This window comes from Phasianus colchicus, chromosome 35 (assembly GCF_987193195.1).
Source record: "Phasianus colchicus chromosome 35, bPhaCol1.hap1.1, whole genome shotgun sequence".
Classification (NCBI taxonomy): domain Eukaryota; kingdom Metazoa; phylum Chordata; class Aves; order Galliformes; family Phasianidae; genus Phasianus; species Phasianus colchicus.
The window spans coordinates 1,885,917-1,913,519 of record NC_143470.1 but is presented as its reverse complement, the minus strand read 5'-3'; the positions used below and the strand labels follow the sequence as shown (position 1 = coordinate 1,913,519).

The following is a 27,603-nucleotide window of genomic DNA, read 5'->3' as shown; positions in this document are numbered from 1 at the left end:
GGGGGGGGGGGAATCTGATAGGATTTGGGGGGGGGTCCTGGGGTCCCATGGGTGGGAATTGGGGTTTCTGGTGGGGGGGGGGATCTGATAGGATTTGGGGGGGGGGTCCTGGGGTCCCATGGGTGGGAACTGGGGGTCCTGGGGGGGGTCTGCATGGGGCTGGGGGGGGTCCTGGGGTCCCATGGGTGGGAACTGGGGGTTCTGGTGGGGGGGAATCTGATAGGATTTGGGGGGGGGTCCTGGGGTCCCGTGGGTGGAAATTGGGGGTCCTGGGGGGGGTCCTGATGGGATTTGGGGGGGGGGGTCCTGGGGTCCCATGGGTGGGAATTGGGGACCCTGGGGGGGTCCTGGGGTCCCATGGGTGGGAATTGGGGTTTCTGGTGGGGAGGGGGGGGGGGGATCTGATGGGATTTGGGGGGGGGGTCCAGGGGTCCCATGGGTGGGAACTGGGGGTCCTGGGGGGGGTCTGCATGGGGTTGGGGGGGTCTTGGGGTCCCATGGGTTGGAATTGGGGGTCCAAGGGGGGGGGGGTGGGGGGGGGGTTGGGGTCTCTTTGACCTGAATCCACAAAAGCTTCATATTGAGACCCCCCCCCTCAAATGTTTTTTTTACTTCCCCCCCCCCCCCCCAGACCCCCCCAAGCGCCCCAAACTGGACTACAGCCCCGAGGGGCTGCACAAGAGGATGCAGAGGGGGGGGAGCCCCCGTGCCACCACCGAGGTGACCCCCCCCCCAAATTAACCCCCCCCCCCCTAAGACCCCCCCCCATAACCCTCACCTTCCCCCCCCCCCCAAATAATCCTATATTGTGGCTCTTTGCCCCCCCCCCAATTTGATCCCATCCATCTATTAACCCCATGTGCCCCCCCCCATGACATTATGACCCCCCCACGAATATTTATTCCCCCCAAGCCCCCCCCCAAATGATCCTATATTCATCATTGTGCCTCTTTGCCCCCCCCGTGATATCATGACTCATGAATATTCATTACCTCCACATGAATATTTATTCTCCTTTCCAAAGACCCCCCCCATAATCTTCACCTCCACCCCCCCCATGACATTATGACCCCCCCACGAATATTTATGCCCCCCAAGACCCCCCCCAAATGATCCTATATTCATCATTGTGCTTCTTTGCCCCCCATGATATCATGACTCATGAATATTCATTACCTCCTCATGAATATTTATTCCCCCTCCCAAAGACCCCCCCATAATCTTCACCTCCACACCCCCCATGACATTATGACCCCCCCAAATATTTATTCCCCCCAAGCCCCCCCCAAATAATCCTATATTCATTATTATGGCTCTTTGCCCCCCCCATGATATCATGACTCATGAATATTCATTACCCCCTCATGAATATTTATTCCTCCTCCCAAAGACCCCCCCCATAATCTTCACCTCCACCCCCCCCATGACATTATGACCCCCCCACAAATATTTATTCCCCCAAAGCCCCCCCCCAAATAATCCTATATTCATCATTGTGCCTCTTTGCCCCCCATGATATCATGACTCATGAATATTCATCATCCCCTCATGAATATTTATTCCTCCTCCCAAAGACTCCCCCATAATCTTCACCTTCTTCCCCCCCATGACATTATGACCCCCCCACAAATATTTATCCTCCCCAAGACCCCCCCCAAATAATCCTATATTCATCATTGTGCCTCTTTGCCCCCCATGATATAACTCATGAATATTTATTGCCCCTCATGAATATTCATTACCCCCCATACCCTCATCCCCCTCCCCCATAATCCTATATTCATTATTGTGGCTCTTTGCCCCCCCCCCAAATTTGATCCCATCAATCAATTAACCCCATGTCCCCCCCCCAAAGACAATGCGACCTCTTCATGAATATTTATTGCCCCTCATGAATATTCATTACCCCCATACCCTCCCCCTTCCCCCCCATAATCCTATATTCATTATTGTAGCTCTTTGCCCCCCCCCCAAATTTGATCCCATCAATCTATTAACCCCACGTGCCCCCCCCCAACATTGCGACCTCTTCATGAATATTTATTGCCCCTCATGAATATTCATTACCCCCCATACCCTCCCCCCCCCCCCCATAATCCTATATTCATTATTATGGCTTTTTGCCCCCCCCCAATTTGATCCCATCAATTAACCCCACGTGCCCCCCCCCAAACGACATTGCCACCTCTTCATTAATATTCATTGCCCCTCATGAATATTCATTACCCCCCATACCCTCACCCCCCTCCCCCATAATCCTATATGCATAATTGTGGCTCTTTGCCCCCCCCCAAATTTGATCCCATCAATCTATTAACCCCCACATGCCCCCCCCCATGCCATTATGACCCCCCCCCATAAATAATTATTGTGTCCCCCCCCCATTTCAGATCACAGTGACAGAAGAAATGGCTGGACCCCCCCGGGGGGGGGTTAGAGATGAGTGGGACAGCGAAGGGGGGGGGGGATTTTCCCTCTTCTACGATGGATTCAGCGTGGATGGGCACGGCGATTCGGATAGCAAGGTGGGGGGGGGTCCTTTGGGGGGGGGTCGGTGGGGGTTTGAGGGGGATTTGGGGGTCCTGGGGGGGGAGGAGGGGAGGTTTGGGGAGGATTTGGGGGTCTTGGGGGGGAGGAGGGGGGGGTTGGGGGGGTTTTGGGGGGCTTTGGGGGGGATTTGGGGGTCCTGGGGGGGAGGGAGGAGGTTTGGGGTTTTTTTGGGGGGGGTCGGTGGGGGTTTGGGGGAGATTTGGGGGTCCTGGGGGGGAGGAGGGGAGGTTTGGGGGGGCTTTGGGGGGGATTTGGGGTCCTCGGGGGGGAGGGAGGAGGTTTGGGGGTTTTTGGGGGGGGGGTCGGTGGGGGGTTTGAGGGAGATTTGGGGGTCCTGGGGGGGAGGAGGGGGGGTTTGGGGGGGTTTCTGGGGGCTTTGGGGGGGATTTGGGGGTCCTGGAGGAGAGGGGGAGGGGGATTTGGGGGGGCTGCTGGGGGGGATTTGGGGGTCTGGGGGGGGAGGGGAGTTTGGGGAGGTGGGGGGGGCCTTTGGGGGGGGTCTGTGGGGGTTTAGGGGGGATTTGGCGGGGGATTTGGGGACGGAGGGGGTTTGGAGGGGCCTTTTGGGGGGGGTCTGTGGGGGTTTGGGGGGGATTTGGGGGTCCTGGGGGGGAGGAGGGGGGGGTTGGGGGGGTTTTGGGGGGCTTTGGGGGGGATTTGGGGGTCCTGGGGGGGGAGGAGGGAGGTTTGGGGGGGCCTGTGGGGGGGTCGGTGGGGGTTTGAGGGAGATTTGGGGGTCCTGGGGGGGATTTGGGGGTCCTGGGGGGGGGAGGAGGGGAGGTTTGGGGGGGATTTGGGGGTCTTGGGGGGGAGGAGGGGGGGGATTTGGGGGTCCTGGGGAGGAGGAAGGGGCTGGGGGGGCCTGGGGGGGGGGTCGGTGGGGGTTTGAGGGAGATTTGGGGGTCCTGGGGGGGAGGAGGGAGGGGTAGGGGGGGTTTTGGGGGGCTTTGGGGGGGATTTGGGGGTCCTGAGGGGGGGAGAAGGGAGGTTTGGGGGGGCCTTTGCGGAGGGTCGGTGGGGGTTTGAGGGAGATTTGGGGGTCCTGGGGGGGATTTGGGGGTCCTGGGGGGGGAGGAGGGGAGGTTTGGGGGGGATTTGGGGGTCTTGGGGGGGAGGAGGGGGGGGATTTAGGGGTCCTGGGGGGAGGAAGGGGCTGGGAGGGGCCTTTTGGGGGGGGGGGTCGGTGGGGGTTTGGGGGGGATTTGGGGGTCCTGGAGGGGGGAGGAGGGGAGGTTTGGGGGGGCTTTGGGGGGGGATTTGGGGGTCCTGGGGGGGAGGGAGGAGGTTTGGGGTTTTCTTGGGGGGGGTCGGTGGGGGTTAGGGGGAGATTTGGGGGTCCTGGGGGGGGAGGAGGGGAGGTATGGGGGGGATTGGGGGGTCCTGGGGGGGAGGAAGGGGCTGGGGGGGGCCTTTTGGGGGGGGGGTTGGTGGGGGTTTGGGGGGGATTTGGGGGTCCTGGGGGGGAGGAGGGGGGGTTGGGGGGTTTTGGGGGGCTTTGGGGGGGATTTGGGGGTCCTGGGGGGGGGAGAAGGGAGGTTTGGGGGGGCCTTTGGCGGGGGGTAGCTGGGGGTTTGGGGGGGGATTTGGGGGTCCTGGGGAGGATTTGGGGGTCCTGGGGGGGGAGGAGAGGAGGTTTGGGGGGGGTTTGGGGGTCCGGGGGGGGAGGGGAATTTGGTGGGGGTCCATGGGGGTTTGGGGGGGATTTGGGGGTCCTGGGGGGGAGGAAGGGGCTGGGAGGGGCCTTTTGGGGGGGGGGGGTCGGTGGGGGTTTGGGGGGGATTTGGGGGTCCTCGGGGGGGAGGAGGGGAGGTTTGGGGGGGCTTTGGGGGGGATTTGGGGGTCCTGGGGGGGGAGGAGGGGAGGTTTGGGGGTTTTTTGGGGGGGGTCGGTGGGGGTTTGAGGGAGATTTGGGGGTCCTGGGGGGGATTTGGGGGTCCTGGGGGGGGAGGAGGGGAGGTTTGGGGGGGATTTGGGGGTCCTGGGGGGGAGGAGGGGGGGATTGGGGGGGTGTTGGGGGGCTGTGGGGGGGATTTGGGGGTCCTGGAGAAGAGGGGGAGGGGGATTTGGGGGGGCTGGTGGGGGGGATTTGGGGGTCTGGGGGGGGAGGGGAGTTTGGGGAGGTGGGGGGGGCCTTTGGGGGGGGTCTGTGGGGGTTTAGGGGGGATTTGGCGGGGGATTTGGGGACGGAGGGGGTTTGGGGGGGCCTTTTGGGGGGGGTCTGTGGGGGTTTGGGGGGGATTTGGGGGTCCTGGGGGGGAGGAGGGGGGGGTTGGGGGGGTGTAGGGGGGCTTTGGGGGGGATTTGGGGGTCCTGGAGAAGAGGGGGAGGGGGATTTGGGGGTCCGGGGGGGAGGAGGGGGGTTATGGGGGGCATTGGGGGTTATGGAGGAAAGGGGGAGGGGGATTTGGGGGTCCGGGGAGGGGAGGGGAGTTTGGGGAGGTGGGGGGGGGGGCTTTGGGGGGGGTCCATGGGGGTTTGGGGGGGGATTTGGGGGTCCTGGGGTTTGGGGGGGTTGAGGGGGGGCTTTTGGGGGGGGTCTGTGGGGGTTTGGGGGGGATTTGGGGGTCCTGAAAGGGGGAGGGGGGGGGGGATGTGGGGTTATTGACCCCCATGTTAATTTGGGGGGGGGGATGTGGGGTTATTGCCCCCTCCGTGTTAATTTTGGGGGGGGTCCGCAGTCGGAGGGTGAGGTGGGGGCGGAGGCGCTGAGCGAAGAGGAGGAAGAGGAAGAGGAGGAGGAAGAAGAGGAGGAAGAAGAAGAGGAAGAAGAGGAGGAAGAAGAGGAGGAAGAGGACGAGGAATCGGGCAACGCTTCGGATAGGGTGAGAGGAAGGAGGGGGGGGGTTTAAGGGGGGGGGAAGGGGGGGTTTTTTGGGGAGGGGGGGTCATTTTTTTGTGCCCCCCCCCCCCCCCCCCCCAGAGTGCATCGAGTGCCAGGCGTAAAGCGAGGCGACGATGGAAGGAAAGTCCATGGCTGAAGTCTGGGAGGAAGAGGAGGAGGAAGGAGACCAGGGGAAAGGAGAGAGGTGGGGGGGGGGGGGGAATTAATTAATTGGGGGCGGGGGGTAATTAGACAAAAGGGGGGGGGGGGAGGTTGGGAGGTGAAAGGTTGGGGGGTCTTGGGGGTGATAAATTGGGGGTGGGGGGCTTGGGGGAGGTAAAATGGGGGGAGTCTGGGGGGGTAAATTGGGGAGGGGGGTCTGGAGGGGGTGAATTGGAGGGGGGGTCTTGGGGGTGATAAATTGGGGAGGGGGGGCTTGGGGGCGGGTAAATTGGGGGGGGTTGGGGGTGGTAAATTGGGGAGGGGGGTCTGGAGGGGGTGAATTGGAGGGGGGGTCTTGGGGGTGATTAATTGGGGAGGGGGGGGGGAGCTTTTCTGTCGGGGAGGGGGGAAGATTGGAATCTGATGTGTTTGGGGGGGGGGTTGTGATTTAAAACCGATAAATGGGGGGGGGGGGGCACAACAGATTTTGGGGGGAGGGATTAATTGGGGTAAGAGAACCTCTTGATTTTGGGGGGGGGGGGGTGTCTTGGAACGGATAAATGGGGGGCAGGGACCCCTTGAAAGAGACAAATTGGGGTCAGTTTTTTTTTTGGGGGGGGGGGATGACCCCCTCATTTATATGTGCCCCCCCCCCCCATAATAGGTGTGCCTGGAGCCCCCCCCAGGGCCGCCCCCCCCGAATACACAGAGGTGCCTCTGGGTTGCCTGCAGCTGCCAGGGGACGGAGCTTTGGCCCCACAGCCCCCCGGTAAGCCACGCCCACTTCCTGCTTTAGCCCCACCCACTTCCTGCTTTAGCCCCACCCACTTCCTGCTTTAGCCACGCCCACAAACCCCACCTCTTCCACGGCCATTGGTCTGTTTTCTTTCGGCGGCGGGATGTCCTTAGCCATGCCCCCCAGCCCCACCTCGCTCACCCATTGGCTGATTCGGATATCGGCCACACCCCATGCTTTAGCCCCGCCCCCCAGCTTAGCCCCGCCCACAGCTCCACAACAACCACACCCATTGGTCCGTCTGCTCTTGGGGGCGGGATGTCCTTGACCACGCCCCCCCAGCTCACCTCCATCACCCATTGGCTGATTCTGGTGTTGGCCACGCCCCCCACGCTTCAGTCACGCCCCCATTTTAGCCCCGCCCACAGCACCCGCACCCATTGGTCCGTCTGCTCTTGGGGGCGGGATGTCCTTAGCCACGCCCCCCAGACCCCCACGCTCACCCATTGGCTGATTCTGGTGTTGGCCACGCCCCCAACGCTTCAGTCACGCCCCCATTTTAGCCCCGCCCACAGCACCCGCACCCATTGGTCCGTCTGCTCTTGGGGGCGGGATGTCCTTAGCCACGCCCCCCAGACCCCCACGCTCACCCATTGGCTGATTCTGGTGTTGGCCACGCCCCCAACGCTTCAGTCACGCCCCCATTTTAGCCCCGCCCACAGCACCCGCACCCATTGGTCCGTCTGCTCTTGGGGGTGGGATGTCCTTGACCACGCCTCCCAGTTCACCTCACTCACCCATTGGCTGATTCTGGTGTTGGCCACAGCCCCAACTTTCGCCCCGCCCACAGCCCCAGAAACACCCACACCCATTGGTCCTCTGCTCTTGGAGGCGGGATGTCCTTAGCCACGCCCCCCAGACCATCTTGCTGACCCATTGGCTGATTATGGTGTTGGCCACGCCCCCCACGCTTCAGTCACGCTCCCATTTTAGCCCCGCCCACAGCACCCGCACCCATTGGTCCGTCTGCTCTTGGGGGCGGGATGTCCTTGACCACGCCTCCCAGTTCACCTCACTCACCCATTGGCTGATTCTGGTGTTGGCCACAGCCCCAACTTTCGCCCCGCCCACAGCCCCAGAAACACCCACACCCATTGGTCCTCTGCTCTTGGAGGCGGGATGTCCTTAGCCACGCCCCCCAGACCATCTTGCTGACCCATTGGCTGATTATGGTGTTGGCCACGCCCCCCACGCTTCAGTCACGCTCCCATTTTAGCCCCGCCCACAGCACCCGCACCCATTGGTCTGTCTGCTCTTGGGGGCGGGATGTCCTTAGCCACGCCCCCCAGCCCTACCTCGCTCACCCATTGGCTGATACTGGTACAGGCCACGCCCCTTCCTTTAAACACGTCTCCCACGTTAGCCCCGCCCACAGCACCTCAACACCCACACCCATTGGTCCGTCTGCTCTTGGGGGCGGGCTGTCCTTGACCACGCCCCCCAGCTCACCTCCATCACCCATTGGCTGATTCTGGTACAGGCCACGCCCCCTGTGTTAGCCGCCCTCCCCCCCCAATTTTAGCCCCGCCCACAACTCCACAAACACCCTCACCCATTGGTCCATCTGCTCTTGGGGGTGGGAATATCCTTGGCCACGCCCCCTGACCCACCTCCGGCACCCATTGGCTGATTCGGGTGATGGCCACGCCCTCTCCTCTAAAGCCACGCCCCCATTGCTTTCCACCCCTGTAAAGCCCCATATTTGGCCACGCCCACTTCATTATACTAACCATGCCCCACCTCCCTGACCACGCCCACCACAGGCCACACCCCCCTGCACTTGGCCACGCCCCCTCATGTCTCCACCCCCACTTAAGCCCCAGCTCCCTTCTGATGCCCCTCCCTTTTGACCACGCCCCCTCTCCCGAGGCCACGCCCCTCACCCCCCAAAAGCCACGCCCCTCGTCTGAGGCCACGCCCCCTTCTCCCTCCCCCCCCCCACAGGCCCTCGTTTGGGTGCGTTGGAGGCGGAGCGTCTGGAGGAGCTGCCGCTGTGCTCCTGTCGGATGGAGGCCCCCAAAATCGAACGGCTGAGCCAGGGGGGGCGGAGCCTCTGCATGGCCACCGAGAGCGTGGATGGGCAGGTGGGCGGGGCTTGGGGTAGGGGGCGGAGCCTCTGATTGGCCACTGTCAGCATTGATGGGCAGGTGGGCGGGGTCTGGGATAGGGGGCGAGACTGCCAAGATGGAGGGAGGCGGAAGCTCTGATTGGCCACTGAGAGCGTGGACGGGAAGGTGGGCGGGGCCTGGGATAGGGGGCAGAGACTCTGATTGGCCACTGTGAGCTTTGATTGGCAAGTGGGCGGGACGTGGGGTAGGGGGCGGAGACTGTGATTGGCCACTGAGAGCATTGATGGGCAGGCGGGCGGGGCTTGGGGTAGGGGGCGGAGCCTCTGATTGGCCACTGTGAGAGTTGATTGGCAGGTGGGCGGGGCCTAGGATAGGGGGCGGGACTGCCAAGGTGGGGGTGGATGCTCTGATTGGCTAGCAGGAGCGTGGACTGGCAGTTGGGCGGGGCCTTGGGTAGGGGGCGGAGCCTCTGATTGGCCACTGTCAGCATTGATGGGCAGGTGGGCGGGGTCTGGGATAGGTGGCACCGCCTCTGATTGGCCACTGAGAGCTTTGATGGGCAGGCGGGCGGGGCCTGGGATACGGAGCAGTGCTTCTGATTGGCCACTGTGCGCTTTGATGGGCAGGTGGGCGGGGCGTGGGGTAGGGGGCGGGGACTGTGATTGGCCACTGTGAGCTTTGATTGGCAGGTGGGCGGGGCCTAGGATAGGGGGCGAGACTGCCAAGATGGAGGGAGGCGGAAGCTCTGATTGGCCACTGAGAGTGTGGGTGGGCAGGTGGGCGGGGCCTGGGGTAGGGGGCGGAGCCTCTGGCCGCTGTGAGCATTGATGGGCAGGTGGGCGGGGCTGGGGTACTGGGTGCAGCCTCTGATTGGCCACTGTGAGCTTTGATGGGCAGGTGGGCGGGGCCTGGGATATGGAGCAGTGCTTCTGATTGGCCACTGAGAGCGTGGATGGGCAGGTGGGCGGGGCCTGGGATAGGGGGCGCAGCCTCTGATTGGCCACTGAGAGCTTTGATGGGCAGGCGGGCGGGGCCTGGGATATGGAGCAGTGCTTCTGATTGGCCACTGTGCGCTTTGATGGGCAGGCGGGCGGGGCGTGGGGTAGGGGGCGGGGACTGTGATTGGCCACTGTGAGCTTTGATTGGCAGATGGGCAGGGCCTAGCATAGGGGGCGAGACTGCCAAGATGGAGGGAGGCGGAAGCTCTGATTGGCCACTGAGAGCGTGGATGGGCAGGTGGGCGGGGCTTGGGGTAGGGGGCGGAGCCTCTGATTGGCCACTGTGAGCTTTGATTGGCATGCGGGCGGGGCGTGGGGTAGGGGGCGGGGACTGTGATTGGCCACCGAGAGCGTGGATGGGCAGGTGGGCGGGGCTTGGGGTAGGGGGCGGAGTCTCTGATTGGCCACTGTGAGAGTTGATTGGCAGGTGGGCGGGGCCTAGGATAGGGGGCGGGACTGCCACGATGGAGGGAGGCGGAAGCTCTGATTGGCCACTGAGAGCGTGGATGGGAAGGTGGGCGGGGCCTGGGATAGGGGGCGAAGCCTCTGATTCGCCACTGTGAGCTTTGATTGGCGGGTGGGCGGGGCCTGGGCTAGGGGGCGGGGCTACTGGTTGGGACCCCCACCCCCCCTTAAGTGCATTTTACCCCCCCCATTTCCCCCACCCCTCATTAATTTGGGCTCTCCCCCCCCATAAGGATCCCCCACCCCCCCTTAAATACATTTTGCCCCCCCCCATTGCCCCCACCCCCAACTATTTCAGGCTCTCCCCCCCCATAAGGGACCCCCACCCCCCCAAATCCATTTACCACCCCCCCCATTTCCCCCTCCTTCTCCATTATCCCCCCCCCCCCATCATTTAGACCCCCCCCATTACCTCCAACCCTATTCATTCAGACTCCACACCCCCATAAGGGACACCCCCACCCCCTCTAAATTAATTTTACGTGTCCCCCCCCCCTTGCCCCCCCCCCAAGCTGAGCGGTTGTGGCAGCAGCATTTTGAAACGGGAGACCATGAGGCCATCGAGTCGAGTGCCTCTGATGGTCCTGTGTGAGAATCACAGGGCCAGGATGGTCAAACATCACTGCTGTCCTGGCTGTGGGCACTTCTGTACGGCTGTGAGTCCGGGGGGGGGGGCACGGGGGGGGGGTCTTGGGGGGGTCCTGGGGGGAGATTGAGGGGTTTGGGGGGGAAAAATTGGGGTTTGGGGGAAGGAAATGGGGGGTAGGGGGGGTCTTTGTGGAGGATGGAGGGGATAATTGGGGGTTGGGGGTCGTGGGGGGGGGTTGGGGGATGGGTTTGGGGTCTTGGGGGGGTCTTGGGGGGTGGTGGTGGGGTCGTGGGGGGGTCTTGGGGGGAGAATGAGGGGTTTAGGGGGGAAAAATTGGGGTCTGGGGGGGGGAAATGGGGGATAGGGGGGGTCTTTGTGGAGGATGGAGGGGATAATTGGGGTCTTGGGGGGTGGTGGGGGGGTCTTGGGGGGAGAATGAGGGGTTTAGGGGGGAAAAATTGGGGTCTGGGGGGGGAAATGGGGGGTAGGGGGGTCTTGGGGTTGGGGTTGTCCAGGATGTGGGCACTTCTGTATGGATGTGAGTTTGGGGGTGGTCCTGGGGGGGTCGTAGGGGGAGATTGAGGGGTTTGGGGGGGTCGTGGGGGGGTCGTGGGGGGAGATTGAGGGGTTTGGGGGGGAAAAATTGGGGTCTGGGGGGGGAAATGGGGGGTAGGGGGGTCTTGGGGTTGGGGTTGTCCAGGATGTGGGCACTTCTGTATGGATGTGAGTTTGGGGGGGGTCCTGGGGGGGTCTTGGGGGGTCCTGGGGGGGTCCTGGGGGGGTCTTGGGGGGAGATTGAGGGGCTTAGGGGGGGAAAATTGGGGTATGGGGGGGGGAAATGGGGGATAGGGGGGGTCTTTGTGGAGGATGGAGGGGATAATTGGGGTCGTGGGGGGGTTTGGGGGGTTCGTGGGGGGGTCGTGGGGGGAGATTGAGGGGTTTGGGGGGGTCGTGGGGGGGTCTTGGGGGGAGATTGAGGGGTTTAGGGGGGAAAAATTGGGGTTTGGGGGAAGGAAATGGGGGATAGGGGGGTCTTGGGGTGGGGGTTGTCCAGGATGTGGGCATTTCTGTATGGATGTGAGTTTGGGGGGGGTCCTGGGGGGGTCTTGGGGGGGTTGTGGGGGGAGATTGAGGGGTTTGGGGGGGTCCTGGGGGGGTCGTGGGGGGAGAATGAGGGGTTTGGGGAGGTCGTGGGGGGGTCGTGGGGGGAGAATGAGGGGTTTAGGGGGGAAAAATTGGGGTCTGGGGGGGGAAAATGGGGGGTAGGGGGGGTCTTTGTGGAGGATGGAGGGGATAATTGGGGTCGTGGGGAGGTTTTGGGGGGTCCTGGGGGGGTCGTGGGGGGAGATTGAGGGGTTTGGGGGGGTCCTGGGGGGGTCTTGGGGGGAGAATGAGGGGTTTGGGGGGCAAAAATTGGGGTCTGGGGGGGGGAAATGGGGGATAGGGGGGGTCTTTGTGGAGGATGGAGGGGATAATTGGGGGCTGGGGGTCGTGGGGGGGGGTTGGGGGATGGGTTTGGGGTCTTGGGGGGGTCGTGGGGGGATCTGGGGGGGTCTTGGATGGGATTTGCCCCCCCATTGCCCCCCCAGTCCCACTCAGGACACCGCCAGACCCCCTCAAGACCCCCCATTCTCCCCCCAGACTCAATCCAGACCCCCCCAGACCCACTCAGGACCCCCCATTCTCCCCCCAAATCCCTCCAGGCCTCCCCCAAACCCACTCAGAACCCCATTAGACCCCCTCAGGACCCCCCATTCTGCCCCCAGACCCAATCCAGGCCCCCCCCAGATCCCTTAGGACCCCCCATTCTCCCCCAAGCCCCACTCAGGACCCCCCATTCTCCCCCCAAACCCCTCCAGGACCCCCCTAGGGTCCCCTAGCCCCACTCAGGACCCCCCCACGACCCCTTTTTCCCCCTCCCCCCCTTCAGCCCCACTCAGGACCCCCCCAACCCCTCCAGGACCCGCCTAGGATCCCCCAGCCACACTCAGGACCCCCCCAGACCCACTCAGAGCCCCCCAGACCCACTCAGGACCCCCTCATACCCCCTCAGGACCCCCCATTCTGCCCCCAGACCCAATCAGGCCCCCCCAGCCCCACTCAGGACCCCCCATTCTCCCCCCCAACCCCTCCAGGATCCCCCTAGGATCCCCCAGCCCCACTCAGGACCCCCCATTCTCCCCCCAAACCCCTCCAGGACCCCCCTAGGGCCCCCCAGTCCCACTCAGGACCCCCCATTCTCCCCCCAGACCCAATCCAGACCCCCCCAGACCCACTCAAGTCCCCTCATACTCCCCCCAAACCCCCCCAGGACCCCCCTAGGGTCCCCCAGCCACACTCAGGACCCCCCCCAGACCCACTCAGACCCCCCCAGACCCACTCAGGACCCCCTCATACCCCCTCAGGACCCCCCATTCTGCCCCCAGACCCAATCCAGCCCCCCCCCCCAGATCCTCTAAGACCCCCCATTCTCCCCCCAGCCCCACTCAAGTCCCCTCATACTCCCCCCAAACCCCTCCAGGACCCCCCTAGGGTCACCCAGCTCCACTCAGGACCCCCCCATGACCCCTTTTTCCCCCTCCCCCCCCCCAGCCCCACTCAGGACCCCCCATTCTCCCCCCAAACCCCTCCAGGCCTCCCCCAGACCCACTCAGGACCCCTCAGGACCACCCATTCTCCCCCCAGACCCAATCCAGCCTCCCCCAGACCCACTCAGGACCCCCTCAGATCCCTTCAAGACCCCCCATTCTCCCCCAAACTCCTCCAGGCCTCCCCCAAACCCACTCAGGACCCCCCCAGCCCCACTCAGGACCCCCCATTCTCCCCCCCAAACCCCTCCAGGACCCCCGTAGGATCCCCCAGCCCCACTCAGGACCCCCCATTCTCCCCCCAAACCCCTCCAGGCCTCCCCCAGACCCCCTCAGACCCCCTCAGGACCCCCCATTCTCCCCCCAGACCCAATCCAGGCCCCCCCCATTCTCCCCCCAGACCCAATCCAGACCCCCCCAGCCCCACTCAAGTCCCCTCATACTCCTCCCAAACCCATCCAGGACCCCCCAGGGCCCCCCAGCCCCACTCAGGACCCCCCATTCTCCCCCCAAACCCCTCAAGGACCCCCCCACGGCCCCCCAGCCCCACTCAAGTCCCCCCATACTCCCCCCAAACCCCTCCAGGACCCCCGTAGGATCCCCCAGCCCCGCTCAGGACCCCCCATTCTCCCCCCAGACCCAATCCAGCCCCCCCCAGACCCCCTCAGACCCCCTCAGGACCCCCATTCTCCTCCCAGTCCCAATCCAGGCCCCCCCCAGATCCCTTAGGACCCCCCATTCTCCCGCCAGTCCCACTCAGGACCCCCCATTCTCCCCCCCAAACCCCTCCAGGACCCCCGTAGGATCCCCCAGCCCCACTCAGGACCCCACATTCTGCCCCCAGACCCAATCCAGACCCCCCCAGACGCACTCAAGTCCCCCCATACTCCCCCCAAACACCCCCAGGATCCCCGTAGGATCCCCCAGCCCCACTCAGGACCCCCCATTCTCCCCCCAAAGCCCTCCAGGACCCCCCTAGGGTCCTCCAGCCCCACTCAGGACCCCCCTACGACCCATTTTTCCCCCCAACCCCCTCCCCCCCCCCCCCCTATAGGGCACCTTTCTGGAGTGTCACCCCGACGTTCGCATCGGGCACCGTTTCCACCGTGGCTGCGTTTCTCAGTTGAACGGGATGATTTTTTGCCCCCACTGTGGGGAGGATGCATCCGAAGCTCAGGAGGTGACCCTCCCCCGTACTGATGGCCCCCCCGGACCAGCAGCTGCCCCCCCAGAACCACGACGTAGGACCCCAGCAAGCAGGGCTGATGCGCCCACCCCGAGGTGTGGGGTTTGGGGATGGTGGGGAGGGGGCTTGTGAGGGGTTTTGAGGGGGGTTTGGGGGTGGTTATGTGGGTCTGAGGGGGGGTCTGAGTGGGTTTGGGGGGGATTAAAGGGGGTCTTGGGGGGGTCTGAGTGGGTTTGGGGGGGATTAAAGGGGTTTAGGGGGGGTCAAGGGGGATCTGAGGTGGTCTGAGTGGGTTTGGGGGGGATTAAGGGGGTCTTGGGGGGGTCTGAGTGGGTTTGGGGGGGATTAAGGGGGTTTTGGGGTGGTTAAGTGGGTCTGAAGGGGGGTCTGAGTGGGTTTTGGGGGGATTAAGGAGGTCTATGGGGGATCTGGGGGGCCTGAGTGGATTTGGGGGGGATTAAGGGGGTTTAGAGGGGGGTCAAGGGGGATCTGGGGGGGGTCTGAGTGGTTTTGGGGGGGGATTAAGGGGGTCTGGGGGGGCCTGAGTGGGTCTGGGGGGGGGACTGAGTTGGTTTAGGGGGGTTTAAGTGGGTCTTGGGGGGGTCTTAAAGGGGATTTGGGGTGGGGAGGGTCTCAAATGGGTCTGGGAGGGTCCCAAAGAGATCTGGGGGGGTCCTTAATGGGTTTGAGGGGGTCATAAATGGGTCTGGGGGGGGTCTTAATGGGGGAGGAGTTTCAAATGGGTCTGGGGGGGTCCCAAGAGGGTCTGGGGGGGGTCCTAAATGGGTCTGGGGGGGGGGGTCTTAATGGGGTTTGGGCGTGGGGAGGGTCTCAAATGGGTCTGGGGGGGGGGGGGTCCCAAATAGATCAGGGGGCTGGGGGGTCCCAAGAGGATTTGCAGGGGGGGGGAGTGGGGTGGGGTGGGGGTCCTAAATGGGCCTGGGGGGGGTCCTAAGTGGGTCTGGGGGGGGTCAAGGGGGATCTGGGGGGGTCTGAGTGGGTCTTGGGGGGGCTTAAGTGGGTCTGGGGGGGATTGAGTTGGTTTAGGGGTGCTTAAGTGGGTCTGGGGGGGGTCTGAGTGGGTTTGGGGGGGATTAAGGGGGGTCTGGGCGGCGTCTGAGTTGGTTTAGGGGGGGTCTGAGTGGGTCTGGGGGGGATTAAGGGGGATCTGAGGGGGTCTGAGTGGGTCTTGGGGGGGCTTAAGTGGGTCTGGGGGGGGTCTTAAGGGGGTTTGGGCATGGGGAGGGTCTCAAATGGGTCTGGGGGGGGGGGTCCCAAATAGATCAGGGGGCTGGGGGGTCCCAAGAGGATTTGCAGGGGGGGGGGTCCTAAATGGGTCTGGGGGGGTTCCAAAGTGAGTTTAGTTGGGGGGATTGGGGGGGGGATCCCCTATGGCCCCTCAGGTTTGTGTTTAATTCTGTGGGGGGGGGGGGGACGGCTCCCCTATGTGTTTCCCCCCCCCCCACCCCAATCCTGACCCCTTCTCCCCCCCCCGGTTCATTACAGCGCCCGCATGCGGGGTCAGGGTGAGGGTCGCCCCCCCCCCTTGGACCCCCGGGCTGAAGCCATCGACAGTTCTGGGGGTCCCACGTTGGTTCTTCCTTCGGGGGGGGCTTTGTCTGCACGGGGTTTGGCCCCAGGCCCCGCTCGGGACCTTTTGGAAAAGGCATTGGTGGTACAAGAATCGGAGCGGTGAGCCCCAAAATAACCGGAATTCACCCCAAAAAATGGTCCCCCCCCCCCCCCCCCATCCCGAAAAAAAGAAGTCTAAAAGGGGTCCCATATGGAGACGTTCGCATTCGGGAATCCCCCTAAAGGACCCCCAATAGGGAATGAATGGGGCCGTCGGGAACCCCCCTATAGGGGCCCCAAGGGGGGAATGAATGAATGAATGAATGAATGAATGAATGAATGAATGAATGAATGAATGAATGAATGAATGAAAGTGAATGGGGCCGTCGGGAATCCCCTAAAGGACCCCCAATAGGGAATGAATGGGGCCGTCGGGAATCCCCTAAAGGACCCCCGATAGGGAATGAATGGGGCCGTCGGGAATCCCCTAAAGGACCCCCGATAGGGAATGAATGGGGCCGTCGGGAACCCCCTAAAGGACCCGCAATGGGGAATGAATGGGGCCGTCGGGAATCCCCCTAAAAGACCCCCACGGGGGGGAATGAATGAAAGTGAATGTGGCCCCCCCGGAATTCCTTAAAGGACCCCCAATAGGGAATGAATGGGGCCGTCGGGAATCCCCTAAAGGACCCCCAATAGGGAATGAATGGGGCCGTCGGGAATCCCCTAAAGGACCCCCAATAGGGAATGAATGGGGCCGTCGGGAATCCCCCTAAAGGACCCCCAAGGGGGGAATGAATGAAAGTGAATGTGACCCCCCCGGAATCCTTTAAAGGACCCCCAATAGGGAATGAATGGGGCCGTCGGGAATCCCCTAAAGGACCCCCAGTGGGAAATGAATGAAAATGAATGGGGCCGTCGGGAACCCCCTAAAGGACCCCCAATAGGGAATGAATGGGGCCGTCGGGAACCCCCCTAAAAGACCCCCAATGGGGGGGGGGGGGATGAATGGAACTGGGGAGATCCCAGTGCTCCCAGTACACCCCCAACCCCACCCCAGTGCCCCCAGTTCCCCCTCCCAGTACCCCCCAGTTCTCCCATTTCCATCCCATTCCCCCCCCCCAACCCCTCCCAGTCCCCCAACCCCCCAGTCCCTCCCAGTACTCCCAGTATGCTCCCAGTATGACCCCAATGCCTCCCCAACCCCCCATCGCCCCCCAATCCCTCCCAGTGCTCCCAGTATGGCCCCAGTGCCCCCCCAAACCCCTCCCAGTGCCCCCCTCAACCCCCCATCGCCCCCCATCCCCTCCCAGTCCCTCCCAGTCCCTCCCAGTGCTCCCAGTATGGCCCCAGTCCCCCCATCACCCCCCAAACCCCTCCCAGTGCCCCCCCCAACCCCCCATCGCCCCCCATCCCCTCCCAGTCCCTCCCAGTGCTCCCAGTATGGCCCCAGTCCCCCCTAAACCCCCCCATCACCCCCCAGTCCCCCCCAATCCCCTCCCATAGCCCCCCCATCACCCCCCAACCCCCCCAGTGCCCCCCCAAACCCCTCCCAGTGCCCCCCCCCAACCCCCCATCGCCCCCCATCCCCTCCCAGTCCCTCCCAGTCCCTCCCAGTGCTCCCAGTATACCCCCAGTCCCCCCATCATCCCCCCAGTGCTGCCCTTCAACCCTCCCCAGTGCCCCCCATCACCCCCCCAAACCCCTCCCAGTGCCCCCCCCCCAACCCCCCATCGCCCCCCATCCCCTCCCAGTCCCTCCCAGTGCTCCCAGTATGGCCCCAGTCCCCCCATCATCCCCCAGTACCCCCCCAATCCCCTCCCATAGCCCCCAATCACCCCCCAAACCCCGCCCATCGCCCCCCCAAACCCCTCCCAGTGCCCCCCCCCAACCACCCATCACCCCCCATCCCCTCCCATCCCCTCCCAGTCCCTCCCAGTGCTCCCAGTATGGCCCCTGTCCCCCCCAAACCCTCCCATCACCCCCCAGTCCCCCCCAGTGCCCCCCCAAACCCCTCCCAGTGCCCCCCCCCGACCCCCCATCACCCTCCATCCCCTCCCAGTCCCTCCCAGTCCCTCCCAGTGCTCCCAGTATGACCCCAGTCCCCCCATCATCCCCCCAATCCCCTCCCGTAGCCCCCCCATCACCCCCCAACCCCCCCCATCACCCCCCCAAACCCCTCCCAGTGCCCCCCCCCAACCCCCCATCACCCCCCATCCCCTCCGAGTCCCTCCCAGTGCTCCCAGTGCTCCCAGTATGCACCCAGTCCCCCCATCATCCCCCATCACCCCCCCAAACCCCTCCCAGTGCCCCCCCAACCCCCCATCACCCCCCATCCCCTCCCAGTCCCTCCCAGTGCTCCCAGTATGCACCCAGTCCCCCCCATCACCCCCCGAATCCCCTCCCATAGCCCCCCCATCCCCCCCCCAAACCCCTCCCAGTGCCCCCCCCCAACCCCCCATCACCCCCCATCCCCTCCCAGTCCCTCCCAGTGCTCCCAGTATGACCCCATTCCCCCCATCACCCCCCAGTCCCCCCCAAACCCCTCCTATAGCCCCCCCATCACCCCCAAGACCCCCCCCATCACCCCCCCAAACCCCTCCCAGTGCCCCCCCCCAACCCCCCATCGCCCCCCATCCCCTCCCAGTCTCTCCCAGTCCCTCCCAGTGCTCCCAGTATGGCCCCAGTCCCCCTCATCACCCCCCCAATCCCCTCCCAGTGCCCCCCCATCACCCCCCAACCCCCCCATCACCCCCCAAACCCCTCCCAGTGCCCCCCCCAACCCCCCATCGCCCCCCATCCCCTCCCAGTCCCTCCCAGTGCTCCCAGTATGGCCCCAGTCCCCCCTAAACCCCCCCATCACCCCCCAGTCCCCCCCAATCCCCTCCCATAGCCCCCCCATCACCCCCCAACCCCCCCAGTGCCCCCCCAAACCCCTCCCAGTGCCCCCCCCCAACCCCCCATCGCCCCCCATCCCCTCCCAGTCCCTCCCAGTCCCTCCCAGTGCTCCCAGTATACCCCCAGTCCCCCCATCATCCCCCCAGTGCTGCCCTTCAACCCTCCCCAGTGCCCCCCATCACCCCCCCAAACCCCTCCCAGTGCCCCCCCCCCAACCCCCCATCGCCCCCCATCCCCTCCCAGTCCCTCCCAGTGCTCCCAGTATGGCCCCAGTCCCCCCATCATCCCCCAGTACCCCCCCAATCCCCTCCCATAGCCCCCAATCACCCCCCAAACCCCGCCCATCGCCCCCCCAAACCCCTCCCAGTGCCCCCCCCCAACCACCCATCACCCCCCATCCCCTCCCATCCCCTCCCAGTCCCTCCCAGTGCTCCCAGTATGGCCCCTGTCCCCCCCAAACCCTCCCATCACCCCCCAGTCCCCCCCAGTGCCCCCCCAAACCCCTCCCAGTGCCCCCCCCCGACCCCCCATCACCCTCCATCCCCTCCCAGTCCCTCCCAGTCCCTCCCAGTGCTCCCAGTATGACCCCAGTCCCCCCATCATCCCCCCAATCCCCTCCCGTAGCCCCCCCATCACCCCCCAACCCCCCCCATCACCCCCCCAAACCCCTCCCAGTGCCCCCCCCCAACCCCCCATCACCCCCCATCCCCTCCGAGTCCCTCCCAGTGCTCCCAGTGCTCCCAGTATGCACCCAGTCCCCCCATCATCCCCCATCACCCCCCCAAACCCCTCCCAGTGCCCCCCCAACCCCCCATCACCCCCCATCCCCTCCCAGTCCCTCCCAGTGCTCCCAGTATGCACCCAGTCCCCCCCATCACCCCCCGAATCCCCTCCCATAGCCCCCCCATCCCCCCCCCAAACCCCTCCCAGTGCCCCCCCCCAACCCCCCATCACCCCCCATCCCCTCCCAGTCCCTCCCAGTGCTCCCAGTATGACCCCATTCCCCCCATCACCCCCCAGTCCCCCCCAAACCCCTCCTATAGCCCCCCCATCACCCCCAAGACCCCCCCCATCACCCCCCCAAACCCCTCCCAGTGCCCCCCCCCAACCCCCCATCGCCCCCCATCCCCTCCCAGTCTCTCCCAGTCCCTCCCAGTGCTCCCAGTATGGCCCCAGTCCCCCTCATCACCCCCCCAATCCCCTCCCAGTGCCCCCCCATCACCCCCCAACCCCCCCATCACCTCCCCAAACCCCTCCCAGTGCCCCCCCCAACCCCCCATCACCCCCCATCCCCTCCCAGTCCCTCCCAGTGCTCCCAGTATGGCCCCAGTCCCCCCATCACCCCCCCAGTCCCCTCCTATAGCCCCCTCATCCCCCCCCAAACCCCCCCCATTGCCTCCCCAAACCCCTCCCAGTGCCCCCCCCCAACCCCCCATCGCCCCCCACCCCCTCCCAGTCCCTCCCAGTCCCTCCCAGTGCTCCCAGTATGACCCCCCCCCCCATCACAGCCGCAAGAAGCTGCGCTTCCACCCCCGCCAGCTGTACCTGTCTGTGAAGCAGGGCGAGCTGCAGAAAGTCGTGCTGATGTTATGTACGTTTCGCTGGGGGGGCATTTTTTGGAGACCCCCACCCCCCCCCCTTACATCACCCAGCACCTCCTGACCCCCCCACTTGTCTTTCATTCCCCCCCCCCCCCCCCAAAAAAAAAAAAAAAGTGGACAATTTGGATCCCAACTTCCAAAGCGATGCTCAAAGCAAACGCACCCCACTCCACGCTGCTGCACAAAAGGGTTACCTGGAGATCTGCCACCTCCTGCTGCAGGTTTGGAGAGGGGGGGGGGGGGCTAAAAAAGGGAAAAGGGGGGGTTGGGGGGGGTCCTGAGTGGGTCTGGGGGGGTCGTGAAGGGGTCTGAGGGGGTCCTGAATGGGTCTGGGGGGGTTCTGAATGGGTTTGGGGGGGTTAGAAGGGGCCTGAAGGGGTTGTGAGGGGGTCCTGAAGGGGTCTGGGGGGGTTCTGAGTGGGTCTGGGGGGGTCAGAAGGGGTCTGGGGGGGTTAGAAGGGGTCTGGGGGGGTTCTGAATGGGTTTGGGGGGGTTAGAAGGGGCCTGAAGGGGTTGTGAGGGGGTCCTGAAGGGGTTGTGAGGGGGTCCTGAAGGGGTCTGGGGGGGTTCTGAGTGGGTCTGGGGGGGTCAGAAGGGGTCTGGGGGGGTCAGAAGGGGTCTGGCGGGGTTAGAAGGGGTCTGGGGGTGGTCCTGAGTGGGTCTGGGGGGGTTGTGAAGGGGTTTGGGGGGGGTCAGAAGGGGTCTGGGGGGGTTCTGAGTGGGTCTGGGGGGGGTCTGAGTGGGTTTGGGGGGGTCAGAAGGGGTCTGGGGGGGTTCTGAGTGGGTCTGGGGGGGTCAGAAGGGGTCTGGGGGGGTCCTGAATGGGTCTGGGGGGGTTCTGAATGGGTTTGGGGGGGTTAGAAGGGGCCTGAAGGGGTTGTGAGGGGGTCCTGAAGGGGTCTGGGGGGGTTCTGAGTGGGTCTGGGGGGGTCAGAAGGGGTCTGGGGGGGTTAGAAGGGGTCTGGGGGGGTTCTGAATGGGTTTGGGGGGGTTAGAAGGGGCCTGAAGGGGTTGTGAGGGGGTCCTGAAGGGGTTGTGAGGGGGTCCTGAAGGGGTCTGGGGGGGTTCTGAGTGGGTCTGGGGGGGTCAGAAGGGGTCTGGGGGGGTTAGAAGGGGTCTGGGGGTGGTCCTGAGTGGGTCTGGGGGGGTTGTGAAGGGGTTTGGGGGGGGTCAGAAGGGGTCTGGGGGGGTTCTGAGTGGGTCTGGGGGGGCTCTGAGTGGGTTTGGGGGGGTCAGAAGGGGTCTGGGGGGGCCCTGAAGGGATTTGGGGGGGTCCTGAGTGGGTCGGGGGGGGTTGTAAGGGGTCTGGGGGGGTCCTGAGTGGGTCTGGGGGGGCCAGAAAGGGGTCTAAAGGGGTCTGAGTGGGTCTGGGGGGGTCAGAAATGGTCTGGGGGGGTCCTGAAGGGGTCTGGGGGGCGTCAGAAGGGGTCTGGGGGGGTCCTGAGTGGATCTGGGGGGGTCAGAAAGGGGTCTGGGGGGGCCCTGAGTGGGTCTGGGGGGGTCAGAAGGGGCCTGGGGGGGTCCTGAATGGGTCTGGGGGGGGGCAATGATTTTGGGGTGCTGAGGAAGGAAAGAATCCATCTTGGGGGATCTTGGGGGGGGGGGGGGGGGCTACATGGTGGTGGTGTGGGGGGGGGGGGTCACCAAATTTATTCCCCCCCCCCCCAAAAAAAATAAACCAGGCAGGGGCCAACATCAACGCAACAGACAAACTGCGTCGCACCCCCCTGATGGAGGCGGTGGCCAACAACCACGTGGAAGCAGCCCGTTATATGCTGCGCCGGGGGGGCTGTGTCTACAGCAAGGTGGGTGGGGGGGTCTTCATTACCCCCCCCCCCGACCCCCCCATCATATCATAAACCCCCCCCCAGTTTCTAATTTTTGGTGGGGGGGGGGGGATTTAAAAAGGAGGAGGACGGTTCGACTTGTTTGCATCACGCTGCCAAAAATGGGAACCTGGAGATGGTGGAGCTGCTGCTGAGCACTGGGGAGGTGGACGTCAATGCGCAGGTTTGGGAGGGGGGGGGGGTCCTGGGGGGGGGGCTTGGGGGGTTTGGGGGGGTTTTGGGGGGTCTTGAAGGGGTCTGGGGGGTCCTGGAACCTGGAGATGGTGGAGGTGATGCTGAGCAATGGGGAGGTGGATGTCAGTGCACAGGTTGGGGGGCCTTGGGGGGGTTGGGGGGGTCCTGGGAGGGTCTGTGGGGGTCTTGGGGGGATTTTGGGGGTCTTGAGGGGGTCCTGGGGGGGTCTGGGGGGTCCTGGAACCTGGTGCTGCTGAGCAATGGGGTGGTGGATGTCAATGCGCAGAGTTGAGGGGGGTTTGGGGGGGTCTGAGGGGGTTTTGGGGGGTCTGGGGGGGTTTTGAGGGGGTCTTGGGGGGTTTGCGGGGGTTTGAGGGGTCTTGAGGGGATCCTGGGGGGGTCTGGGGGGTTCTGGAACCTGGAGATGGTGGAGGTGATGCTGAGCAATGGGGAGGTGGACGTCAATGCGCAGATTTGGGTGGGGGGGGGGGTCATGGGCGGGGGCTTGGGGGGTCTGGGGGGGTTCTGGGGGGGTTTTGGGGGTCTTAAGGGGGTCTTGGGGGGGTCTGGGGGGTCCTGGAACCTGGTGCTGCTGAGCAATGGGGAGGTGGATGTCAATGCGCAGAGTTGAGGGGGGTTTGGGGGGTCTGAGGGGGTCCTGGGGGGGGTTGGGGGGTCTTAAGGGGGTCCTGGGGGGCACTGGGGGGGTTTTGGGGGGGTCCTGGGGGGGTTTTGGGGGTCTTGAGGGGATCCTGGGGGGGTCTGGGGGGTTCTGGAACCTGGAGATGGTGGAGGTGATGCTGAGTAATGGGGAGGTGGACGTCAGTGCACGGAGTTGAGGGGGGTTTGGGGGGGTCTGGGGGGGTCCTGGGGGGGGTTGGGGGGTCTTAAGGGGGTCCTGGGGGGGCCTGGCGGGGTCCTGGGGGGGTTTGGGGGGGTTTTGGGGGTCCTGGGGGGGTCTGGGGGGTCCTGGAACCTGGTGCTGCTGAGCAATGGGGTGGTGGATGTCAATGCGCAGAGTTGAGGGGGGTTTGGGGGGGTCTGAGGGGGTTTTGGGGGGTCTGGGGGGGTTTTGAGGGGGTCTTGGGGGGTTTGCGGGGGTTTGAGGGGTCTTGAGGGGATCCTGGGGGGGTCTGGGGGGTTCTGGAACCTGGAGATGGTGGAGGTGATGCTGAGCAATGGGGAGGTGGACGTCAATGCGCAGATTTGGGTGGGGGGGGGGGTCATGGGCGGGGGCTTGGGGGGTCTGGGGGGGTTCTGGGGGGGTTTTGGGGGTCTTAAGGGGGTCTTGGGGGGGTCTGGGGGGTCCTGGAACCTGGTGCTGCTGAGCAATGGGGAGGTGGATGTCAATGCGCAGAGTTGAGGGGGTTTGGGGGGGTCTGGAGGGGTCCTGGGGGGGGTTGGGGGGTCTTAAGGGGGTCCTGGGAGGGTCTGTGGGGGTCTTGGGGGGGTCTGTGGGGGTCTTGGGGGGATTTTGGGGGTCTTAAGGGGGTCCTGGGGGGGTCTGGGGGGTCCTGGAACCTGGTGCTGCTGAGCAATGGGGAGTTGGATGTCAATGTGCAGAGTTGAGGGGAGTTTGGGGGGGTCTGGGGGGGTCTTGGGGGGGGTTGGGGGGTCTTAAGGGGGTCCTGGGGGGGTCTGGGGGGGTTTTGGGGGGGGTCCTGGGGGGGTTTTGGGGGTCTTAAGGGAGTCCTGGGGGGGTCTGGGGGGTCCTGGGACCTGGAGATGGTGGAGGTGATGCTGAGTAATGGGGAGGTGGACGTCAATGCGCAGGTTTGGGTGGGGGGGGGGTCTTGGGGGGGGGCTTGGAGGGTCTGGGGGGGTCCTGGGGGGGTTGGGGGGTCTTGAGGGGGTCCTGGGGGGGCCTGGGGGGGTCCTGGGGGGGGGTTGAGGGGATGTTAAGTGTGTCCTGGGGGGGTCTGGGGGGTCTTGAGGGGGTCTGGGGGGGGTCTGAGGTGATGCTGGGATCAATCCTGGGGTTTTTAGGGGAATTATTGTGGGGGGGGGGGGGGGGGTCCTGATCTGTGTGGCTCACTGACTCCCCCCCCCCCAAATTCCACTCCTGCCCCCCCCCCCCAGGACAACGGAGGTTGGACCCCCATTATTTGGGCTGCGGAGCACAAACACATCGACGTCATCCGGCGGCTGCTGACGCGGGGGGCCGACGTCACCCTGACTGACAACGTGAGACCCCCCCCCCCCCCCTCCAAAAAAAATAAAATATATGGACCCCCTGGGGCAGTTCGGGACCCCCTGGGGCAATTAGGGACAGACTGGGGCAGTTTGGGGCTCCTTGGGGGCAATTGCGGACAGACTTGGGCAGTTATGGGGCTCTTCTGGGGCAATTCGAGACCCCCTGGGGCAATTGTGGACGCCCTGGGGCAGTTCTGGGACCCCCTGGGGCAGTTCTGGGGCTCCTCTGGGGCAATTGGGGACAAACTGGGGCAATTTGGGACCCCCTGGGGCAATTAGGGACAGACTGGGGCAGTTTGGGGCTCCTCGGGGGCAATTGGGGACAGACTGGGGCAATTTGGGACCCCCTGGGGCAATTAGGGACAGACTGGGGCAGTTTGGGGCTCCTCGGGGGCAATTGGGGACAGACTGGGGCAATTTGGGACCCCCTGGGGCAATTAGGGACAGACTGGGGCAGTTTGGGGCTCCTCTGGGGCAATTAGGGACAGACTGGGGCAGTTTGGGGCTCCTCGGGGGCAATTGGGGACAGACTGGGGCAATTGGGGACAAACTGGGGCAGTTTGGGACCCCCTGGGGCAGTTCTGGGGCTCTTCTGGGGCAATTCGAGACCCCCTGGGGCAATTGTGGACGCCCTGGGGCAGTTCTGGGACCCCCTGGGGCAGTTTGGGGCTCCTCTGGGGCAATTGGGGACAGATTGGGGTAATTGGGGACCCCCTGGGGCAGTTCGAGACCCCCTGGGGCAATTAGGGACAGACTGGGGCAATTGGGGACAAACTGGGGCAGTTTGGGACCCCCTGGGGCAATTAGGGACAGACTGGGGCAGTTTGGGGCTCCTCGGGGGCAGTTGGGGACAGACTGGGGCAGTTTGGGGCTCCTCTGGGGCAATTGGGGACAAACTGGGGCAATTGGGGACCCCCTGGGGCAGTTTGGGACCCCTTGGGGCAATTAGGGACAGACTGGGGCAGTTTGGGGCTCCTTGGGGGCAATTGGGGACAGACTGGGGCAGTTCTGGGGCTCTTCTGGGGCAATTCGAGACCCCCTGGGGCAATTGTGGACGCCCTGGGGCAGTTCTGGGACCCCCTGGGGCAGTTCTGGGGCTCCTCTGGGGCAATTGGGGACAGACTGGGGCAATTTGGGACCCCCTGGGGCAATTAGGGACAGACTGGGGCAGTTTGGGGCTCCTCGGGGGCAGTTGGGGACAGACTGGGGCAGTTTGGGGCTCCTCTGGGGCAATTGGGGACAAACTGGGGCAATTGGGGACCCCCTGGGGCAGTTTGGGACCCCTTGGGGCAATTAGGGACAGACTGGGGCAGTTTGGGGCTCCTTGGGGGCAATTGGGGACAGACTGGGGCAGTTTGGGGCTCCTCTGGGGCAATTAGGGACAGACTGGGGCAGTTTGGGGCTCCTCGGGGGCAATTGGGGACAAACTGGGGCAGTTCTGGGGCACCTCTGGGGCAATTGGGGACAAACTGGGGCAGTTCGGGACCCCCTGGGGCAATTAGGGACAGACTGGGGCAATTTGGGACAAACTGGGGCAATTGGGACCCCCTGGGGTAGTTCTGGGGTCCTCTGGGGCAATTGTGGACCCCCTGGGGCAGTTTGGGACCCCCTGGGGCAGTTTGGGGCTCCTCAGGGGCAATTGGGGACCCCCTGGGGCAATTGTGGATCCCCTGGGGCAGTTTGGGGTCAAACTGGGGCAATTGGGGACCCCCTGGGGCAGTTTGGGGCTCCTCTGGGGCAGTTCTGGGGCTCCTCTGGGGCAATTAGGGACCCCCTGGGGCAATTCTGGGGCACCTTTGGGGCAGTTCTGGGGTACTTCTGGGGCAATTGGGGACAAACTGGGGCAATTGGGGACAAACTGGGGCAGTTCTGGGGCACCTCTGGGGCAATTGGGGACAAACTGGGGCAGTTTGGGACCCCCTGGGGCAATTAGGGACAGACTGGGGCAGTTCTGGGGTCCTCTGGGGCAATTGGGGACAAACTGGGGCAGTTTGGGACCCCCTGGGGCAATTAGGGACAGACTGGGGCAGTTCTGGGGCTCCTCGGGGGCAATTGGGGACAAACTGGGGCAGTTCTGGGGCTCCGCTGGGGCAATTAGGGACCCCCTGGGGCAATTCTGGGGCACCTTTGGGGCAGTTCTGGGGTACTTCTGGGGCAATTGTGGACCCCCTGGGGCAATTCTGGGACCCCCTGGGGCAGTTCTGGGGCTCCTCGGGGGCAATTTGGGACCCCCTGGGGCAATTGTGGACCCCCTGGGGCAGTTTGGGACCCCCTGGGGCAGTTTGGGGCTCCTCTGGGGCAATTGGGGACAGATTGGGGTAATTGGGGACCCCCTGGGGCAGTTCGAGACCCCCTGGGGCAATTAGGGACAGACTGGGGCAATTGGGGACAAACTGGGGCAGTTTGGGACCCCCTGGGGCAATTAGGGACAGACTGGGGCAGTTCTGGGGTCCTCTGGGGCAATTGGGGACAAACTGGGGCAGTTTGGGACCCCCTGGGGCAATTAGGGACAGACTGGGGCAGTTCTGGGGCCCTCTGGGGCAATTGGGGACCCCCTGGGGCAATTGTGGACCCCCTGGGGCAATTAGGGACAGACTGGGGCAGTTTGGGGCTCCTCGGGGGCAACTGGGGACAAACTGGGGCAATTTGGGACCCCCTGGGGCAGTTCTGGGGCTCCTCTGGGGCAATTTGGGACCCCCTGGGGCAATTGTGGACCCCCCTGGGGCAGTTTGGGGCTCCTCTGGGGCAATTGGGGACAGACTGGGGCAATTGTGGACCCCCTGGGGCAGTTTTGGGGCTCCTCTGGGGCAATTAGGGACCCCCTGGGGCAGTTTGGGACCCCATGGGGCAATTAGGGACAGACTGGGGCAGTTTGGGGCTCTTCTGGGGCAATTAGGGACACCCTGGGGCAATTGGGGACAAACTGGGGCAATTGGGGACCCCGTGGCCCCCCCCCCCAGGAGGAGAACATCTCCCCCCCCCCCCAATGTCAATCTCAACCCCCCCCACCCCCCATAAAACCCCCATTTACGCCCCCCCACCCCCCCCAAAACCCCTTTTAACCCCCATAACCCCCCCCAAAATCCCCCCATTG

At 64.6% G+C, this 27,603-nt stretch overlaps 1 protein-coding gene across 1 annotated transcript in view; it reads left to right on the top strand.

Moving 5' to 3' along the window:
• EHMT2 (euchromatic histone lysine methyltransferase 2) overlaps nucleotides 1-27,603 on the top strand; it is a 66,443-nt gene that overhangs the window by 1,981 nt on the left and 36,859 nt on the right. Inside the window, exons 3-16 of the mRNA XM_090129280.1 lie at nucleotides 632-720; nucleotides 2,391-2,525; nucleotides 5,229-5,372; nucleotides 5,471-5,576; nucleotides 6,198-6,302; nucleotides 8,274-8,413; nucleotides 10,374-10,517; nucleotides 14,093-14,319; nucleotides 15,731-15,916; nucleotides 20,203-20,285; nucleotides 20,410-20,516; nucleotides 21,978-22,100; nucleotides 22,204-22,305; nucleotides 24,396-24,500. Of these exons, the coding sequence (XP_089985406.1) occupies nucleotides 632-720; nucleotides 2,391-2,525; nucleotides 5,229-5,372; nucleotides 5,471-5,576; nucleotides 6,198-6,302; nucleotides 8,274-8,413; nucleotides 10,374-10,517; nucleotides 14,093-14,319; nucleotides 15,731-15,916; nucleotides 20,203-20,285; nucleotides 20,410-20,516; nucleotides 21,978-22,100; nucleotides 22,204-22,305; nucleotides 24,396-24,500 (1,796 nt within the window). The remainder of the gene's footprint in view (nucleotides 1-631; nucleotides 721-2,390; nucleotides 2,526-5,228; nucleotides 5,373-5,470; nucleotides 5,577-6,197; nucleotides 6,303-8,273; nucleotides 8,414-10,373; nucleotides 10,518-14,092; nucleotides 14,320-15,730; nucleotides 15,917-20,202; nucleotides 20,286-20,409; nucleotides 20,517-21,977; nucleotides 22,101-22,203; nucleotides 22,306-24,395; nucleotides 24,501-27,603) is intronic.